Genomic DNA, 13,764 nt, shown 5'->3' on the forward strand with positions numbered 1-13,764 from the left:
GATAATTGAAGTCAGAGACCACCTTAAAAAGTAAAATACAGAGTAAGTACTAGAACATGTGATTGGTTCCCTATTTCTGAATGCATGATTGATGGTTGGGGCAGCCCAACCCTGCCTAATCTTTAAGAACTTCCTTCTCCTTTAATAAGCTTCACAAAAGCTCCTGTGTCATAAGTCATGCCAGCTGGAAAAACAGAATTCAGGTGTTTCCTGATTTGTGCCTTTAGATCCCCCTCTTGTGTTGCAAATCCCTGAGAAGATTGATACCTGCTCACAGTTTTGCACCTGTGAATTACAGTCAGCTTAGGTTGCAGTCCACCATTTACCGTAAGCAACTACCGGCTTCACCAATGCATTAGAATGATTACCATTATAATCACATGGCGATAAATGAAGTAATGAGATAATACTCCAATACTTTCCATGCATGTTGAAAAATTGGTTTCAGTCACAGATATTTGACATCAGGCAGTGGGATGCAATGGCTCACATGTCTATTATGTATTTCCAGAAGTTATGCTTGAAAGGTACACATCATTCCCTAGGTAACTCTCTTTGAAAACTCTCAAGAGTTTCTGATGTGTCAGTGGAACATATCTAATAAATTCATTGCAAGACCACATTCAGGATATCATAAAAGATCTTATGAACAAAAACAGACAAATACCCCATAATCAACAATACCTGGAGATTCAATTGTCTAGTCTCAGACGATTTTCACATCAATTTCCCCTGTAATATCAGTCTCATCTGTACAGAAGCTACTTATTTATTTGAACTCAGATAGAGATTAAATAAGTCTAAAAAAGTTTTTATCCTAAATGGAAGCAAAATGTTCTCCCTGTGTAACAACCCTATCAGTAAAAGGGGTAGATTTCTATGGTGGCCATTTGTACTAACAGACTCTCTAGATATTTTTTTTTCTCCTGAGTTTCTTTCTCACTTAGTTCCTGCAAGTTAATTTTTAATAAAATATGTGATGGCTTTTATCTGGCATGTTTCATCTCGAAGTTTCTATTTAGAAATTCTAAGGCCTAGGGATGAATAGCCCGACTTTTAATGCTTTTATCAGTGTGGGATTATTAATATGAGGTCGAAGATAAGAATCACTATCATTCTATCACCAGATTTTTCTAAACATGAGAAATGCTTGCGTCTGGTGGATTTTTCACCTAAGCCTCAAGGTAGAAATAAAGCTCACTACTCTTTTCAACAAAACATTTTTTTTTTACAGTTTTCCTATTACCCTCATCTATTTTATTACAAACGTTACCTATTTAGTCTCATCTATTTCACTCTATTTTTCTTCTTTTAGTGTCAACCAAACCAAGACCCCACAGCGACGAATACTCAAAGAAGATCCCTCCCCCGAAACCCAAACGGAACCCCAACACTCAGCTCAGCACCTCGTTCGACGAGACCTACATCAGGAAGCACGGGCCCCGGAGGACGTCGCTCACGCGGGACGCGTCCCTGTCGCAGGTGAGCAGCCCCGCGGGAGAGCCCGAGGAAGAGGAGCCCGTGTACATCGAGATGGTGGGGAACATCCTCAGAGACTTCAGGAAAGAGGACGACGACCAGAGCGAGGCCGTCTACGAGGAGATGAAATACCCCATCTTCGACGACCTGGGCCAGGACGCCAAGTGCGACTTGGACCACCACAGCTGTTCTTCGCAGTGTGCTACTCCCACGGTGCCTGACTTGGACTTGGCCAAGTCCTCAGTGCCATGCACGCCCAAGGGTTTGCTCTGTGACATCCCGCCGCCCTTCCCCAACTTGCTGTCGCACAGGCCCCCGCTGCTGGTGTTCCCGCCCGCGCCCGTGCACTGCTCCCCCAACTCCGACGAGTCCCCGCTGACGCCCCTGGAGGTCACCAAGCTCCCAGTGCTGGAAAACGTGTCCTACCTGAAACAGCCGGCCGGGGCGTCGCCGTCCTCCGTGCCGCCGCACGCCTCGGGACCCCCGAAACCGGACAAAGACCCGGGCGCAGCGCTCGGCCCCGCTTCGGCCACCTCTGTGCTCTCCTCGTCCCCCCCGCCCCCGTCCACGCTCTACCGAACCCAGTCTCCCCACGGCTACCCGAAAAGCCACTCCGCCTCGCCCTCGCCGGTCAGCATGGGCAGGTCCCTGACGCCCCTCAGCCTCAAAAGGCCGCCCCCATACGACGCCGTGCATTCGGGCAGCCTCTCCCGGAGCTCCCCCTCAGTGCCTCATTCGACCCCGAGGCCCCTGTCGCAGGACGGGGCCAAGCTGGTTAGCGCGGCAGTGAGCGCGCACGGGGCGGCCGCCGGCGGCTCCCGCTCGCGGACGCCCACGAGCCCGCTGGAAGAGCTCACGAGCCTCTTTACCTCGGGACGCAGCCTGCTGAAGAAGTCGTCCAGCGGCCGGCGCTCCAAGGAGCCCGCAGAGAGTAAGTGCGCACGCATGCCCGGGGGCCAGAGGGCTGACCCGACCGGCTCCTGCGCCCAGTGCGGAGTGGGCAACCTTTGGGAAACAAAGCAGTATTCTGTGCACCGAGGGGATCAGGAAAGGCACTCTGCACACTTTCCACGACAGCATACCTTAGGAGGAAGAGTGATTTAAAATAACAAAGTGCACAATCTAAATTCCGTATTTATTTTTAAGGTGAACTAATTTTATGAACTGGATGTAAGAGATTTAGGAGCCTAGCGATATGTCCCACCCTGTCCTCCCTCGTGCCTGTCAAGGAAAGAAAAGATAGAGTATGCAGCCACAGCCAGACCAGGTTTACTTAGAAGCTGAAAACCTGGGAGGGGCTCACTCCCAGGTGAACACTCGCTGAGAGAAAGCACCTTCCCTTACAGACTAGCTGTTCATCTAGTACAAAGCGGTGGGAAGAGGCTTGGGGTCTGTGCTACCCGGATGGAGGGAGAGCTTGGGCTAGTTTGAAAGGTCCTGCAACATTGCAGTGTGAGCTGGGAGGGGTCTGGGCAGAGGCAGAGACTGGACTCTGAGGCAGAGCTGCTGAGTTGGGGGAGAGAGACTGGGAGGTGTGGGGAGAGCTCAGGCCGGTAGCTGGGCTCTTCAGATAGTGGTGTGTCCAGCAGTCCAGGCAGGGCTGGTCAGAGAAATGGGGGCCTGTTCGATGCTGTATAGGTGATAGGTCAACGTGGACCTGAGGCTTTTAGTCCTTGCTCCATCACTGCTTCCCACCCCCTTCCTTTCTTATTCTTTATTTTTTTTTTTTTTGACAGGCAGAGTGGACAGTGAGAGAGAGACAGAGAGAAAGGTCTTCCTTTTTGCCGTTGGTTCACCCTCCAATGGCCGCCGCGGTAGGCGCGCTGCGGCCGGCGCACCTTGCTGATCCGATGGCAGGAGCCAGGTGCTTCTCCTGGTCTACCATGGGGTGCAGGGCCCAAGCACCTGGGCCATCCTCCACTGTACTCCCTGGCCACAGCAGAGAGCTGGCCTGGAAGAGAGGCATCCGGGACAGGACTGGTGCCCCGACCGGAACTAGAACCCGGTGTGCCTGCGCCGCAAGGCGGAGGATTAGCCTATTTAGCCGCAGCGACTGCCTATTCTTTAATTTTTATAATGATCTACAATGGCCCTGGAAGGTCTAACAGGAAACAGAGACTGCCATGGCCCTGTTTGGTGAACACCTCGACTGGCCAGGCAGGAACAGTTTCAGACTTCCAAACACACGCTTGCTAAATGTTAAGACTTATTTTATATGAAAAGACTGCTTGTGCTAACCTGTATTAGAAACGTGGTTGGAAAGAAAGCAATTTGAACAGGATAGCTTTTAGGGCTCTGCATCCTTCATGTTACTATATTCTTACCTCTGCAGATCAGAATAAGTTCATTGTTTCTCTTCTAAAACTCATCAGAATTCACTCTTACTCTAAGGCACTCTTCATAGACCCAGCCACAAATAACAGGAAAATCGAGGTGGCACATGTAGCCGTTGAATTCTCTACAATGTAGCAGTGGGTTCGTTTCTGAGAAGAGCAGCGTGGTGGGGGCAAGAGGCGCGGAGTCAACACACAGACCCCGGGAGTCCGGTGAGAGCAGGCTTGAGGCGAGCAGCCCGCAGACTCGTTTATTACAGTTGATACAAAGCTTATATAGCCAAGACCAGCCAATCTGGTCAAGGGGCGGTCTATGCCCCAACCAATCACAGCCTGTTGCCAGGCAGTTTCCACAGCCATCCAATCACAGCCTGTCGCCAGGCAGTTTCAAAGCCATTCCTGACTAACTGACGCTCGCTTGCCAGTGGCCACCTTGGCATGGCCTTCTCATTCCACTACATTTCCCCCTTTTCGTTTATTTTTGAGCAACGGGAGGCATGATTCTTGGCCATACCATTGTTGACCCCGTTTCCATGTGGTCTCCGTACGCAGCTGTGCCTGTCTTACGTTGTCCCCCAGGGGATCTTACCCGTCATTGACTAACCAGCGCTCAAATCGAGAGACCACAGGATTGCTTGCTCAGATAGGGGTAGGAATGAGGAATAATGGTTATCAGGAATGGCATGACCGCACACAGGCTGTGGGCCATTGGAGTGGCTGACCAGAGCTAGTGGGGTACACAATGGTAACAGATGTGGCTATGGGCAGTTTCTTAGGGTAGGATGATAGGGCAGGTGCGTCTGCTAACAAGGCGGAGTCTCGGTCTTGTTCAGCTGGTTCTGGTTGGCTGTCAGTTGCAGGCTTGATGTTTCTGGCTGGTACCCAAATGGGCTGTTCCGCATTCTCTGGAAAGACACAAGCATATCCTCGACCCTTGGTTAATAGAAGCCTTTTTACAGGCGTTGGAATCCAGGGTCTGAATTTTGCGTACACTTCAACATTAGCAGCAAACATGCTGATGGCATGGGATCTAGCGGCTGCGCTGAGAGCTTGGGGTGCCCAAGGACTGCCACAAATGTGGGGATCCTCACTGGGTGCGGATGGGATGACCTCGCATGAGTTATTGTGTAGAGGTCCTCTTAGTTCATCCCACGGGTATGTGGGGGGTGGCTGACTAGGCGTTGCTACCTTGTTTACTACGTTGTTTTTTTCACTGTCGGAGTTCTCTCTCCCTAAGTCAGCAACCGTTGTCTGTGAGACAGGGACCTGGAGTGTCAGGCTCCTATCACTCACAGATTCACTATCTTTGATAATCTGCACAGGATTCTGAGAGGGGGGTATCTTTCCCATGTCTGAGCGCTTAAGAGAGGCACGGTACGCCAACTCTAGCCAGAGGAAAGACACGTATAGCACTGCTACCGTAACAAAGCAAATTCCTAGCACCTCAACTGTGGATGGCATTTTGTGGGAGGTTTCCCTATGCTAGACAAACAGATAGTGGTGTATCAGATCGTACGTATGTCCTGTGCTTAGTGGGGGACTTCCTTGATTCGTTAGGTCAAGGCCGTATGCCCACACGGTGTCTCCGGAGCGTCACCTCTCTCGAGTGAGGGAAGATGACTTGGTTCCGAATTCTGGGATGATCAGTCCCTTATGTGAATTCGCCGGGCGAACCGAAAGTAAAAGGAGGAGCCGAGAAGCGACGTACGCTTCAGGGCGGTGTGTGCTAACCTGGGGTCACTTAGACCGAGGACAAGGACAAGGAAAGGGGCATAGGAGGGGGTTCTGTGCTCACCCTCACAGAACCGAACAGCACACCAAACACCGAGGGGCCTACTTGCCGAAATCCAGGGGGGACCTCGCCGAGTCCGACACACTGTCTCTTTCTCAGTCACGTTGGCGCGCCAGATGTTGCCGTTGAATTCTCTACAATGTAGCAGTGGGTTCGTTTCTGAGAAGAGCAGCGTGGTGGGGGCAAGAGGCGCGGAGTCAACACACAGACCCCGGGAGTCCGGTGAGAGCAGGCTTGAGGCGAGCAGCCCGCAGACTCGTTTATTACAGTTGGTACAACAGCTTATATAGCCAAGACCAGCCAATCTGGTCAAGGGGCGGTCTATGCCCCAACCAATCACAGCCTGTTGCCAGGCAGTTTCCACAGCCATCCAATCACAGCCTGTCGCCAGGCAGTTTCAAAGCCATTCCTGACTAACTGACGCTCGCTTGCCAGTGGCCACCTTGGCATGGCCTTCTCATTCCACTACAGGCACATATTATTTTTACCACTGAATTTCAAAGCCCTAGAAATTTTCTCTATCTGAATCACTGGCCCTTTTATTAGCCTCAAATCACTTCACAAGTATATGGTAAAGTCAAAACAGATCTGGATTCATTTTCACTGTGTCCATTTCATTTAATTTCACTACTTTCCCTTATCTAAAAATGCCTTGGTCAGGGCTGGTATTGTGGCCTAGTGGGTAAAAGCTGCCACCTAATGCTGCCATCCTGTATGGATCCTGTCCTGGCTGTTCCACTTTCGATCCAGCTCCCTCCTAGTGGTGTGGGAAGAGCAGGGGAAGAGGGCACATGTGCTTGGACCCCTGCCACCCATTTGGGAGACCTGCAAGAAGGTCCTGACTCCTGACTTCAGCATGGCCTAGGCCAAGCCATTGCAACCATCCTAGGGGATGAACCAGCAGATAGAAGATTTCTCTCTCTGTCTCTCCCTCTCTCTCTCTTTCAAATGAATAAATAAAATTTAAAAATGCCTTAGTCATTTATGATGATAATTAATTATTTACATCTCAAATGATTCATATTCAAAATGAGTTTTCCTTAAAGAGATCCTGCATAAGTTTTGATGATGAAGTTGATGGCATTTTTAGATAATTAGCCTTTATTGGTAGTTATAAATCACTCATCCTTTTCATCCCCCTTTACACAGAGCGATATATGATAACATAAGCTTCTGAAGTCATTCTTCTCAAATTGTTTCATTTAGGGAACCAAAAGAGAGAAGTTTCTCGTATGTCTGGCAGGTCTGGAGTTACATAGATACATAAGATTATTTTTAAATTATTTTAAGAATTGAGTTAAAAATCAGAAACAAGTTATTTCTAGAGCAGTTGTTCTCAGGGCTGCTTCATCCCCAGGGTGATTTGTCAATGTCAAGTAACATTATTCCTTGTCATAACTGAAAGTGTTATTGGCATCTGTTGGGTAGAGGGGGAGGATGCTGTTTGATCCTTGTTAACCTACAAGGAACAAGACAGCATGCTACCAAAAGGAAAAGAAAAAGCATTGTGTTGTCTATAATGTCAACAGTGCTTAGGTTGGGAAACCCTGAGTTCTAAATAGTTTATTTAATTTTAAGTGTCTTTTACATGAATAATTTGGTTTTCACAGAGATCAAGCAAGATTTTTAGAGTAAGGGACAAAAGTGGTGTGCACTGTAACAGAATGGGTTAAAACGTTGCACAGGATAATCACATCCCATAGTGGAGTGCTTGGATTTGAGCCCCACTACACTTCTAATCTACCTTCCTGCTAGTGCACACCAGGGAAGGCAGCAGGTGATGGCTCGAGTCCTGGGGTCTCTGCCACTCATGTGGGAGCTCTAGTGGGATTTCTGGGTTCATAGCTTTGGTCTGGCATAGCCCTGGCTGTTGTGGGTGTTTGGGGAGTAAATCTGCAGGAGAAAGATATCTCTCTTCCTCTCTCTCTCATGTCACTTTGCCTTTCAAATAAATGAAAACAAATTAATAAACTTTAAAAAATAATGAGGGGAAATTTAACAAAAATGTTTTACTTCTACAATACATAATCAATAGTGTGGAAGTGATAGAGATTTCATCTTAGAATTGCTAATATTATTGGATTTTCTTCCTACCTATCAATTCTTTAGAGGATCCTTAACAGCCCCAGCTGGCAGCTAGGCCAATTAGAGAAACTACACGTGAAAGAAATGATTAGTTAATGAAGTTATTTCAAGAAAAGTCCATCTGTTGGAATCTAAGTCCACGTGTGTATGTCACAGACTTCATCCGGCTCTAACATGAGCTTTGCATTCTTCTAAAACAAAGCTTGTGAATGGAAAATTGATATAGGCTCTTGATAGTGTTTAGTGACCCAAAGATTGAATTTCCTCCCTTGTGCTATTAACTATGAATCAACTCTTCAGAGAGAAGTCATGCCCTGAGTTACATTAACCTTGATACTGTACGTAAATGGAAATGCAAAAAATGCAAATGGTACAAATGAATAATCAAATTGCTGTTTACTTTTGACTCTAGAGGAAAGCAGAAAGACACAGATGCCCATGTCATCATAGGGACATTCAGAATCTTTTTGTAACAATAAAAGTACAACCAAAATTGTTGTTAACTGAGAGTTAAGTGGTCACTGCTACTGCTCTGCACTCTTATACATGATTCTCCTTTACTCTTACCAGATAAGATTTGTAGAGACCTGTCAATATCTTAGAGATAGAATAAGTGATGAGCAGGGCTGGCGCCATGGCACAGCAGGTTAATCCTTTGTCTGCAGTGCCAGCGCCAGCTCTAGTCCCAGCTGCTCCTCATCCAATCCAGCTCTCTGCTATGGCCTGGGAAAGCAGTGGAGGATGGCCTAAGTGCTTGGGCCCTGCACCCACATTTGAGACCAGGTACAAGCTCCTGGCTCCTGGCTTCGGATGGGTGCAGCTCTGACCATTGCAGCCATTTGGGGAGGGAACCAACGGAGGGAAGACCTTTCTCTCTGTCTCTTCCTCTCACTGTCTGTAACTCTACCTCTCAAATAAACAAACAAAATCTCTAAAAAAAAAGTGATGAGAAATAGTAATCATTCACGAATTTTATGAATTCTGAATCCCATTTTGCTTACATTTCAGGAATCTTTTTACATTTCAGGACTGAAAGACTGGAATCTGTGTGTTTCATGACATTCATGAAAAAAAAAGATAATATTCTGTTATTGAATCTAAAAAATACAATCTTTATTTTAACTAAATAAATCTATACAAAATAAAATTTATACTTTTAACTTTTGTTTTAAATAATCCATAAATGGCACACTTAATGTAATAATTTTTATTTATTTATTTATTTATTTGAAGGTCAGAGTTACACAGAGGAGAGGCAGAGAGAGAGAGAGAGAGGTCTTCCATCCGATGGTTCACTCCCCAGATGGCCGCAACAGCTGGAGCTGCCCCAATCAGAATCCAGGAGTCAGGAGCCTCCTCTGGGCCCCTGACATGGGTGCAGGGACCTAAGGACCTGGGCCATCCTCCATTGCCATCCCAGGCCACAGCAGAGAGCAGGATCGGAAGTGGAGCAGCCAGGTCTCAAACTGGCTTCCAAATGGGATGCTGGTGCCCCAGACCAGGGCATTAACCCACTGTGCCACAGTGCCAGCCCCTGTAATAATTTCTTATCTTAAATATTTAAGATAAACGGTGATGAAGATCAGACAATAGCAAAGAGATAAAATGAGTCAAAAGTGGTAGATTATGAATACTTTTTATTTTGCTTCACAACTATCTAAATATGTCCCTCACATTAATTGTTAAAGGAGTATGTCTTTTTCCAGTTATTGGAAAATTTTTATGTGTTTTAGTTATGATTAAATGAATATATTTCATAGGCTATGTAACTAATAATTTTTCCTTTGCTTAGTTATTATTAATATTTTTCAAAATTTTTCCAGAATGAGTCATGCCAAAGTGATGACCTCAGCAGGTAATTGTTGAAATTTTTTTAAGATTTTATTTATGTATTTATTTGAGAGGTAGAATTACAGACAGTGAGAGGATTTTGAACCTTTAGAAGAGCAGGTAATGAATGGGCCTTTTTTTTTTTTTTGGATACATCAAGTGCTATGCATCATAGAAAATGGTATCCAGAACTAAATTAAAAAAGAGGAAACATTTTTCCCGCTCCTGCCTTAGTCCATTTTGTGCTGCTACAGCAGAGTCCTGAGATTGGGTGATTTATAAAGAACAGAGATTTACTTGGCTCCTGGTCATGGAGGCTGGAAAGTCCAGGAACATGGCCCTGGCACCTGACAAAGGCCTTCATGCTGCATCAACCCACGGTAGCAGGTGGAAGGGCAGAGACAGCTGAACTGGCCTTTCTAACAAATACACTCTCAAAACAAGTAGCCCACTCCTCTGATAAAACATTGATTCATTCAAATAAGGCACAGTGTCATGATGTAATCACCTCTTTTTTTTTTTTAAGGTTTATTTATTATTTGAAAGGCAGAGTTGAGAGAGAGAGAGAGATCTTCCATCTACATGTTCACTCCCCGGATGGCCACAATGGACAGAGCTGGGCTGATCTGAAGCCGGGAGGAGCTTCCTCCGGTTTGCCTACACAGGTTCAGAGCTCCAAGTACCCAGGCCATCTTCTGCTGCTTTCCCAGGCACATTAGCAGGAAGCAGATTGGAAGTAGAGCAGCTGGGTCTTGAACTGGCGTCTGTATGTCACCTGTATGGGAAGCCAGTATTGCAGTTTTACCTGCTACACCACACACCGGCACCTGTAATCACGTATTATGAGATCCCCTCCATCTCCCAACATTGTTGCATTGGAGATTAAGTTTCCAACACATGGGTTTTGAGAGACAGATTTAATCCATAGCGTTCCAGACAATATATATATTTTAAAAGAAGGATCCAGTTCATATTCAATGCAAATGAGGTAAATATGCATTCATATGGAAAAATGTGAGGCATAGTGAATAATATAATTAAATTTTACAGTATACTAGAAGGAAAGAATAAGATAAAGAAGCTGTAAGTGGAGATATGTAAATAAAATTTTAAGAACAAAGAGAAACATGAAACAGCAAAGGGAAGGAACAAATGAATACATTAAGACCTCAAGAGGTATAAAAGAAATGCACACATAGGGTCATTTGGGTGTGTAAACAAATGTGATGCCAACACATAAAGCACACAGCAAGGTGCACCCAGAGAGGAGGGATCAGAAGGAGTGAGGAGAAAAGACCCAGACCCAGTCACCTGTCATTGGTAAAAGAAAAATGGCGGGTTGCTGTTGCCAAAAGCTGCTTCATATTCAACAAAATTCCACAATAGTGCAGGCATTTTTTTTTTACCAAGGAATCGCATCTTTTTGCCTTTAAAAATATTGCCACTTAATATTTTAAATGTCATGTTTTATTTTTACAATTATGGCTATATATGGGTCTTGTATGTCTGATGAAATAAAAAGTTAGGAAACATATGTAATCTTTTCTTATTCATTGACTTTCTTTCAAGAACCCTACATAAAAGCTACAACCTGATCACACTGCAAACAAAACAAAACCTTAACACTTAGAAATACTTTCCACGTGCACAGACCTCTCTCTCCACGTAGGAGTCACCTGAGGTCACTGATGCCTAAAGTATTAAAAGTTTTTCTAGTGAAGAAACTGCTTTTACTAATCTAATTTTCAGATGAAATTTTAAATGAATAAAAAACCAATTTTTAATTATAAAAGGATTTTTAAAAAATAACATTGATTTTGGAAAGAAGTCCTTAAAAACAGGTTACTGTTTTTATGCAGTGTATACAGTCCCCATTTTATGAAAAGAGGAAAGATCTACTAACGTATCCTAGCCATTTTATGTTTTGGGATCATTGTTGTAAGAGCCACTGTGTGCCTACTATGCGCTAATGCAAAGTATCAAGCAAGATGCCCCTAATAGAAGAGGTCTTACACAGTGGTTGGTGGTTATCATTTTTCCAGGTCATTTGTAACAGCAGCGACACAGTATTAATAGCTTATTGCTCTGCTGGGATGTCCTCAGGGGCTTTTTGAGGTCATGGATCTGAATAGCCTTCTATGGCTATAAAATTTAAATTTACTTAAATTCTGGTGTCTGTTTCTTGTGGTTTTCCTGCCCCCTCTCTTTCTTTCAAGTAGTTTGATTGATGCATCTGTGCTCTCTCCTCCTGTCTTCCACCCTCTTGCCACTGTCCTTTTACTCTTTTCCTTCTTGTAATTAATCAGTTGTAGACCTGGAAACCAGGTCCCTAACCTTGTGTGATGAGACTTTTAAGTAGTTAAAGTGGGAGACTTTCTGAGCTGGGACTGCATGACCTTTAGTTCCAAAGGCCACTTTAGCACACCTACGAAGTGTTAAATGGAACTCTTAGATTCATATTAAGAAATCAGGAATGTCAACTTCCCAGAAGGTAAACTGCCCTGGAAAACATGTTATGAATGTTAGTTTATTTTTGGGAATTCCAAATATTTTGTTTAGCCTACTTAAAATACTTTTTTTAGTAAAAACTTAGCAAGGAAACTAGTTCAGAACTTTATCTTCCCTTCTTTTTTTCCTGTGAAAGCAGGTGCTAACTATGAGTGGGTAGAACAAGAACAGGTGTTGAGGAGCCGGGGGAAGGGTGGAGGGAAAAGCCGGCAGTTTTGGATCTCTCATTTGCAGTGGGAATGGGTGAACACTCAGCTTGTGACTGCCTTCCTGCATGCATGCTGACTTTGGAAAGAGCTCTTGTATGTTTGATGGCCAAGCCTGGAGTTAGGTCTGTAACCCTTTTAACTCTTGGATTCTTCAAAGGTTTTTGGGAGTTGGGCTATATCCAGAACACATGAAGATGTCTCAGATGATATCATAAAGAGGATTCCAAAAGGCCTGGCCAGGCCAAGGCTGTTAGTGTTGTTAAACTTCTAGATAAAGACAATCCTTTCAAATCTTCGGGTCTCCTCTCTTGCAGTTTGTTAGTTGCTACATCTTTTCCTATCTTACTATTTACAGTTTCATGCTGTGGGTTCACACTGGCTCTAGCTTAGCAAGGCTCTTAACACCTTGAAAGGGAAATCAAGCTAGGACTAGATGTAGATGAGGCTCCCAGGTCTGTGTTTTAGAAACAAGCTCAGATTCTAGAGAAGCTCTTCAGATATACCAATGTACAGCAGGAGAAGATGTAAAAAGGTTTAGATGAACGGCCCAACACCCTCTGCATGATACAAAGGTATTTCAAAAAGCTTGTGGGAAAATGGAATTAAAAGATAAATTTATTTTAATAGATATTTTAAAGCAAAAAATCTTAATATTACATACTTCCCATAAATTTTCTGACAACCCCTCATTTTTACCCAGAAGTTGATAAAAATACAGATTCCTATGCCTTAACATGGACCTGTTGGATTGAGCCTAGGCTGTTGTTATTTTTTCTATCAGGGACAGATGGCTCATTATTAGCATCATCATCTATTATATGCAAGTGAAGCATATAATAAAATACTTTTATCTAATAATGCAGAACAAGGAGTTATATAAGAGAAAACAAGGGAGAAAATAAAATACATGGGGACTTGAAATAAGTAAATGTTGTTTTCCTTTCCTTACAAAGCTATTCACTAGTTGGAAGCTTGCAAAGAGGATAGTCAGAGTCATCTGGAGAGGTCAACAAAGAAAGCAAAATGTGTATTCCAGAGAAGTTAACACTGGGCCTTGCAGTAGGCTATCTGTGATTAATGTTCGTCTGTGGTCTTAGTTGAACTTCTTAGTCATTCTGAGACTGTAACGCTTCCTTTGTCAGAATTCCTCAGCACTCAGCACTGCTGGTGAGAGCTGTGTCAGACAGGAAATGATGCTGGTGGTCAGGCAGGCAAGAGAATCTGAGACTTGGGGCTGGCATCAGTGCATGTGGTAGAAATCTGTCTCAATGAGTTCAGACCATTTAAGGGAGAGTACTAGCCAGATTGTGGTAGGGCCAGGGTTCATAACAGGGATGTGGTGTTTGGAAAAGATAGCCAGTCACATCACCTAGTCAGTGTAGGAGAGCAGAGAGAATATTGTAACTTGAAAGCAATGGAACTCAAGAGAAAGGAGTCTTTGTTGTGGAGTAGTCGAAGAGTGGAGTGAGGACTCTAGTGGAGCAATGAGGTAGTCATAACAGACTGAGGATCTCAGGAGTTAAGGATG

The 13,764-nt window shown here is 44.6% G+C and overlaps 1 protein-coding gene across 1 annotated transcript in view; it reads left to right on the forward strand.

Moving 5' to 3' along the window:
- Nucleotides 1–13,764, forward strand: part of NYAP2 (neuronal tyrosine-phosphorylated phosphoinositide-3-kinase adaptor 2) — a 286,714-nt gene that overhangs the window by 166,895 nt on the left and 106,055 nt on the right. The window contains exon 3 of the mRNA XM_062202217.1: nt 1,316–2,410. Within this exon, the coding sequence (XP_062058201.1) occupies nt 1,316–2,410 (1,095 nt within the window). The remainder of the gene's footprint in view (nt 1–1,315; nt 2,411–13,764) is intronic.

This window comes from Lepus europaeus, chromosome 1, assembly GCF_033115175.1.
Source record: "Lepus europaeus isolate LE1 chromosome 1, mLepTim1.pri, whole genome shotgun sequence".
NCBI classification, from domain to species: Eukaryota; Metazoa; Chordata; class Mammalia; order Lagomorpha; family Leporidae; genus Lepus; species Lepus europaeus.